Source organism: Austrofundulus limnaeus, unplaced genomic scaffold, assembly GCF_001266775.1.
Source record: "Austrofundulus limnaeus strain Quisiro unplaced genomic scaffold, Austrofundulus_limnaeus-1.0 Scaffold71, whole genome shotgun sequence".
Taxonomy (NCBI): Eukaryota; Metazoa; Chordata; class Actinopteri; order Cyprinodontiformes; family Rivulidae; genus Austrofundulus; species Austrofundulus limnaeus.
Window position 1 is genome coordinate 100,587 of NW_013952473.1, and position 6,803 is coordinate 107,389.

Genomic DNA, 6,803 nt, shown 5'->3' on the forward strand with positions numbered 1-6,803 from the left:
ACATGGCAGCGATGGATGTAAACACATAGCATGTTGCTACCACGACACTAGCGCTCATCATCAGAGGAGACGTCGGCGTCTTTTATCGAGGCTTTCCAGCGACTGTCTTTTCGACATTAACAGAATATCTACAAAGTTTTGTGCACATTTGCAATGGAAACGCAGCTAGTGTTGGGTAAAAGCAGCAAAACATTAAGTGTAATGAAATTCTGGTAACAAGCTAAGTTTAACAAAAAAGCTAACTAAAAGCAGCCAAACACTAGCTAAATTGTAAAAGTAAAAAAAGAAGGATAAAGTCAAAAAAATAATAAAAAGAACTAGCTAAAAGTTGYGAAATGTTAGCTGTAAGTTAAAAGTAGCACAATGATAGTTGGGAGCATAACACTAGCTAAAAGCTAATAGTAAAAAATGTTAAATAAAAGTAGCAATACACTTCCTTAAGTTGCTAGACAAAAGCAACAAGTTGCTAAAGGCTAGCTAAAAGCTAAAAATRGCATAAAACAACAAAAATCAAGAAACTATATGTAATAAAGTTCAATATTTTGAGAAATATGAACGTTAAAAAAGCTAAACATTCAGAAGGTTTCAGGTCAAAGCAAGGACAGGGGAAAAGAGACGAAGTAAAGAGAAACAGGATCAGTATAGTGTGAGTGCTGAGTCAGCACTTTAAGCCTGAGCTCTTGTGTGCCAGGTGTGCACGTGTCTGAAAGCTGTGGTTCAGCTTGAGTCTTCGTTTGCCGTACAATTCTCTGACTAGAGCCGGATTTTTGTGCATAATTACCAAGGCTGCACTCCCACTGAATAAAACATGTAGTATCTGCAGACTATTACCTGCTGTGAACCTGCTACCTCCACACCTCAGAACAGACGAAGACAAATAGTTCTGAGGAGAGAAATGCTAATACGATTAATGTATGATTTTAACTTTTTAAATATTCACCATAAGTTAGATTTTCTTGTTTATTAGAGAGAAACATTCAATAGCTGCTCCCCTACAGTCAAAGGCCACTGAGTACTTCTAGCATTGTAGTCTAAAATCTGTCTAAATAACTATTTAAAATGCTTCAGTTGTAGGTGTTAGTGTTTATATGATGTAACTGGTCATTATTAAACAAAGCTTAGTCCAGTCTGCTTCTATAGGATTTAAAAGGAAAATGCAGTTGATTTTAGATAGCTACCAATTTTCTCAGAAGTGTAAATATCAGAAGGTTCACCCAGAGGTCAGACTGTGCAATGATCAGAGAAAAATGCTCCATTTCAGGCTCTAGATGCCTCGGTTAACACGATAAATGTTGGAGTTGAAAACTTGACTTTGGTTTCCAGAAAAATGAGATCACAGTGGTCACCCATAATGCATTGCTCCACCTTTGGCAAAACATCTCAACTGTCGAGCACAGCGGTGACGGAAGGATAATTTGGACCACAGGACCTGGAAACCCCAGGTCCCAATGATACCCAATACAAATAGGGAAAGAGGGACAAAAACACGGGGAAGTTGAACCYCGCTTGCATTCACTACATACACATAACAAAACACCAAAGAACCACAGCCGAAGCATCCAAACCAATAAGTCAGGTGATGGGGAACATGACCCTCTATGAACAATAGCGCTAATCAAGCCTATTGTTAGGCGATGGCCCTCTTTTGCATGTGACTAACCTGTTTGTCCATGTGGAGGCAGTGCTTATAAGGCTGAGTTCACCTGAAACTCATCAGACTGAAGAAGTCTCTTGGAGGAGAGACGAAACKTTTCACCAAAGATGAACCTATCCAGAGGACCTACTTATTTTTTCTTTTTTGATCCCAAAACTTTCTTTAGCTCCCGATACGTAAAACCATTGGTGGACTTCATGGGTGTGTCATGTTTCTGTACCTTAAACTCATTCTCTTTGTCTTTGGTGCCCTTGTGAAAAGGCCGGTCRTATCTGAACCTCCAGATGTGGTTGAACTTGTAGAAGCTCTTGATGTTGTCGGGCACCCCGTCTCGCTGCAGCACGTCCTGGCTCTCCGGGATGGGAGTAACGGCGTAGATCTGCAGGTCTGGAAGCACGGTTAAGGCCCAAGCACTACCAATTTTTTATTTTTGCCTGATTGTGTCAAACTCGACACAATCAGGCAGGAGTTTCTGTTTTCAGCGAGTGACTCGTGAGGCTCGTCAGAGTGATTCGGCAGAGCCTCACCTTTGCGATGAGGAGCTCTGACGAGCGGCTTTGTTAAAAAAAAAAAAAGGCGGCGTGAACTCAAACACATGAGTGATTGTGACGCGGACACACGAATGGCTGAGCACTCTAACACATATTCTATTGATCGGAGTTACGTGAGAACACGTTTCACTTTTACTGTCGGCGTTAATCGAATGTTGGTATTTCGCTCGTCAAATTTAATCACAAGCCGTGTTTGTTCAAAGATTTTTTTTCCCCACTAAAGCTCCAATTCTGAAGCAGTCAGGAGTTTTAGGTTTGGTGGAGAAAGCCCCGCTCTGATCGTCTTGTCGCTGCTCCTTTATCTAGGCCAACAGTTGCCCCGTACATGCGTGTGAATAATTAACAAGGCCCACATTTTCTGTGAATGAATCGGAACAATGCATGGGGAGGGAAAAAAAAACAGGGGMTTTCTTAACGCGAGTGGATTTGATTCATGAAACAGCGAGTCGTTTCTACAGCCACACGTTCCATATGTTGACCTACATCTCACAAATGAATGTATAATCACCCTAATAAAGCCGTATTTTCTGTGACGAATTGCTACTTTTGTGTTCAGCTTGTTGTTTTGGGAGCGTACGAGCTGCCGCTCTGGATACAAACCTTCAAGTTTTCCCATCAGAGCCTGATCAGAAGGTAACTGTCCCCACTGAGAGACTGGCTCGTGTTAAATCGCTTTCGAAACCACAACTGTGGTTCATACAGCACTTTGTATCCTGYGTGAATGGGCTTTTGATTACGATGAACAAGGGAGATTGCGAAACAAAGGCCCAGCGCACCGACCGCAGCCTTTCAGGCCAGAGTTTCTCACTAATATCTTTTTGGTGAGAAATGACAAGAGTTGTTGCTATTTTGGTCAACCCTTGAAGGCAACATTAAAAGCATATTCTCTTGTAATATCACACAATGTTGTGAATGACTCTCAGCTACTACTATATCCAATTTGAGTTTTTGCCTTTGATAAAGGCAATAAGCTGTGGAGGCYATCTTGAATTGGATCAACTCCAAAAGATAATCAGTCATAAATATATATCCAGTGATGCTTTCCTGAAAGTTTTATTAAAATCTATCAAAAGCTTCATGAGYTATTTTGCTAACAGGCAAACAGGGTAAACTACAACCTTATTGCTATACTTTTAGGTGAAACGAAAGCTCATCTAAGAGTAGCATAAAAGTATGATCTGAGAATGACTCTCAGCTACTATCACACCAAATTTTAGGACAATACCTGTAAAACTGACTGCCTTAGTGCCTTGTTGTTGTTTTCTCTTATCAGCGTGCTGAGGCAGCCATCTTAAATCAGCTTGACATCAAAAGCTAAACAGTTGTGGAATCTTATCCAGTGGTTATTCCCTAAAAGTTTCAATCAAATCCAATCAGCTGCTTGTGAGATATTTTGCTAACGGACAGATCCAAGGATACACTGCGCGTCTGCCTGGTAAATGGTCTGGTCTGGCTGGTTGACGTGCTGCATGGCGATGGCGTGGGGGAACTCGTTGAGCATCCGCTGCTGGAAGGCCTCCAGCCTCTCGTAGTCGTGGCCGCGGCACACAAACTCCTTGTTCTGCGGCAGAGCAGAGGCAGCAGCGTGGGGTTAGCTTGCCATCTAGTGGCCGCGGGCTGTAACTGCAGCTCCAACCACTGACAGAGGCTGTTACATCATTAAACAGCTCAGACTGAGAGSTGCTGAATGTCACTTTGACATTGAAGGAGTTTATGTAAGAAAAGTTCAATCTTTCTCCATGATCTATTTTAAGGTTTCTGCAGACAGAAACTCCTGACAGAAGGAATATTAAGATTAGTTTACCCTTAGGAAGAAAGGGAACTTCTTCCCGTAGAACCCAACTCGGAAGAACTCAGGCTCTAGTCTTTGTTGGTCCATGATCTTGTCGTAAAGAGAAGCTTCCATCATCTAGTGGGAAAATAAAGTTCTGCATTAACAAAAAAACAAACAAACAAACAAATAAAGTAGATGAAATTAAAGGTCTGGTAATCCTCAAAGAAATGCAAACTGCCCGCCAACAACTGTGCSACATTTTTATTTTATTTGTGATTTGTATTTATTTTATTGTATACAGAATTTATGTGTTTTTTTAAATAAAATGAATAAACTTTATTATAATAAAAAAACAATAAAATTAAGTTGTCTTATTTTGAAAAATGACAGAGCTGAACCTTGAAGAATATCTCCTCTGATCCGTTAGCACTCAGAGTATGGATTGGGTGTTAAGCTCAGCTACTAYTACACCAAATATCAGTTTAATATTTGAAAAAACAGCTGACTTATTTCCATTTTTGTGTTTACKAAAGTCACTTTGTTGTGATAGTTACACTGAAAGGGATCAACTCTGGAAGTTAAACAGTTGTAGAGGTGCATCCACTGGTTATTCCCTCAGAGTTTCATTAAAATTCGTTTGGTGGTTTATAAGATATTTTGCTAACAAACACAGACCCCTTTAGTTAAAGGCAAAAACCTCACTCCATCTGTTGGAGCTCAGTATATAATTTGGGCATTACTCTCAGCTACTGCCAAACCAAATTTTAGCTCAATTTCTGTACAACCGACAAGAGCTTTAGCCTTTTTTTGCAGGCTGAAACAAATGAGCCACGGCGGCCATCTTGAATTAGAGTGACTCAGAAAGTGAATTAGTCGTAGATGCACGTCCGATGATCACTTAATGAAAGTAAAATTGAAATCCGCCCGCTGGTTAACGAGATATTTTGAAAACTTACCCTCATTTTGCTCAGGTTCCTGTAGTCGTAGTAGGACTCGTACTGGTCGGCAAGCTCCCTGCACAGAATGATGCCGTTCTCCCAACACTGGCAGCACAGAAACAGAAAACGACACAAACATCAGCAAAAAAAAAAAAAAAAGAAAAAAAGAAAAGAACCTCTGAGGAAACAGGTTTTTCTCGGTTATGAACGCTGCCGAGCCACTTGATGGCGCTGCTGAGTCGACGGCAGTTGTCAGAAGTCTCACAGGCGCAGCCTCCAAAACAACCTCGCTAATGAAACAAACACAAAAAGCTTTTCTTTCCCGCCGCCTCCCGGTCCCTGGAAAGCACCGGCAGATGGCACGGCTCGCAAACGTGAAGGAAAAGTGGACTCTGAGTAACGAGTGAGCCGTTTTAATTATTCTGCAGAGCTGTGAAATTCACCCGGGACACTAATTTCATTTATTTTTTTTCCTTTTCTTAAAATCGACACTAGTTTTATTTGGATGCTACTTCCCCTGAAGGAAGATAAAAAGATACAATTAGAAAAAAGTGACGAATGATGAGTCTCCATGTCGTCTTTTCCCACTTTCTGAGAAAAAAAACCTGCTTTAACTTAGATTTGCAAACATTAAATCGACTTTGCTCACCTTCCCTCTATCAAAGTTCTGAATGATGGTGATGTGCAGATACTCCTTCCTCTGCCACTCGCTCTGCATGGGGTAGTTGAGGAACTCTCGGAGCGGCCGGTCGGACCACTCCAGTAACTCGTCGTACAGCAGCAGGGTGTACGACGCCTCTGGGATACAAGAAGAGGAAAAAAAAAAACAAGCAGAGATGTCAGCGTCGTGCAGAAGCTGCTTAAAGAAACTCTTGGGTTTTATTTACCGGTGTAGTTTTGTGCCTTTAAGTGCAGGTCGTACAGCTTGTGGATGTAGCGGATGTACATTTCTTCCTTGTTCAGCTCTGTTTTGTAGAAGTTCTGAGAAGACAGACGGGGCCAACAATTTTAGAGTCAGTTAGGAAACATAAGGGAGCACAGTGATAGAAAAGTGAACAAGCAGGAGATTTATACAGATTTAGGATTTATTTTAACACCTGGAAGGATGTAAAACTAAATTGCTCAGTGAACCACAGTTATTAAAAGCCAACAGCTCAGTGGCCGGGGGGGGAATATAGGGAACGTGTCAAACTCAAGCCCCGCTGGCCAAATGTGGCCCGCAGGTGACTTCCGTCAGGCCTTCCCAAAAAAAAATTATTACTTTTTGTACTTAATTGAATCTGAAAATAGTTTTTATATCAATGGTCAACTTTTACTTCCCCTGCCTCTGCTGTTGGTTTTAACTGTGGCCCCTTGTGCAATTTAGTTGCATCTCCCTGGATTAATGTCTCAAAATAAGCCAGCATTGAGCATAAACTACATCAAGACTTACCAGAACTCAGCAGTGAGTAAAGCTTTTACTTTTCTAATTCACTTTTCACATTTAGTCATTTGCACACGCAGTAATYTTCTGTTTCAAAGAGGACGTGTTAAAAACGCTGATCCAATGCAGGAAATACCACGTAGAGCTCAGTTATTGTTTGTTAACAGTGCTCAGCTGTAGCAGTGAGACAACGAACGAGACGTTTCATATTTGGTTGAAGGTGATTACAACTGGCCCTTTGAGGGCCACTAAAACGCTCCCGTGGCCCTCGGTGAACAGKAGAGGAAACGCTGCATTACTTTTTAAATTTGTTTATTTTGTTGAGGTAATTCCTACATTTTAAATTTAAAATCCGTTTTTATATTAAATTACGTAAAAAAATATTTTCTTTAAAAGTGGTGGGCCGGATGGAAGTCACCCATGGACCAGATGAGGCCCACGGGCTGCTGTTGAATAGCCCTGC

General features: G+C 41.2%; 1 protein-coding gene across 4 annotated transcripts in view; it reads right to left on the bottom strand.

Annotated features, from left to right (window-relative positions):
- dock4b (dedicator of cytokinesis 4b) overlaps positions 1-6,803 on the bottom strand; it is a gene marked incomplete at its 3' end in the record, with an annotated part of 164,263 nt that overhangs the window by 26,375 nt on the left and 131,085 nt on the right. For all 4 annotated transcript variants that reach the window (XM_014010606.1, XM_014010605.1, XM_014010604.1 and 1 more), the window contains 6 exon segments: positions 1,875-2,041; positions 3,625-3,766; positions 4,010-4,114; positions 4,936-5,022; positions 5,567-5,715; positions 5,805-5,898. In XM_014010606.1, the coding sequence (XP_013866060.1) occupies positions 1,875-2,041; positions 3,625-3,766; positions 4,010-4,114; positions 4,936-5,022; positions 5,567-5,715; positions 5,805-5,898 (744 nt within the window).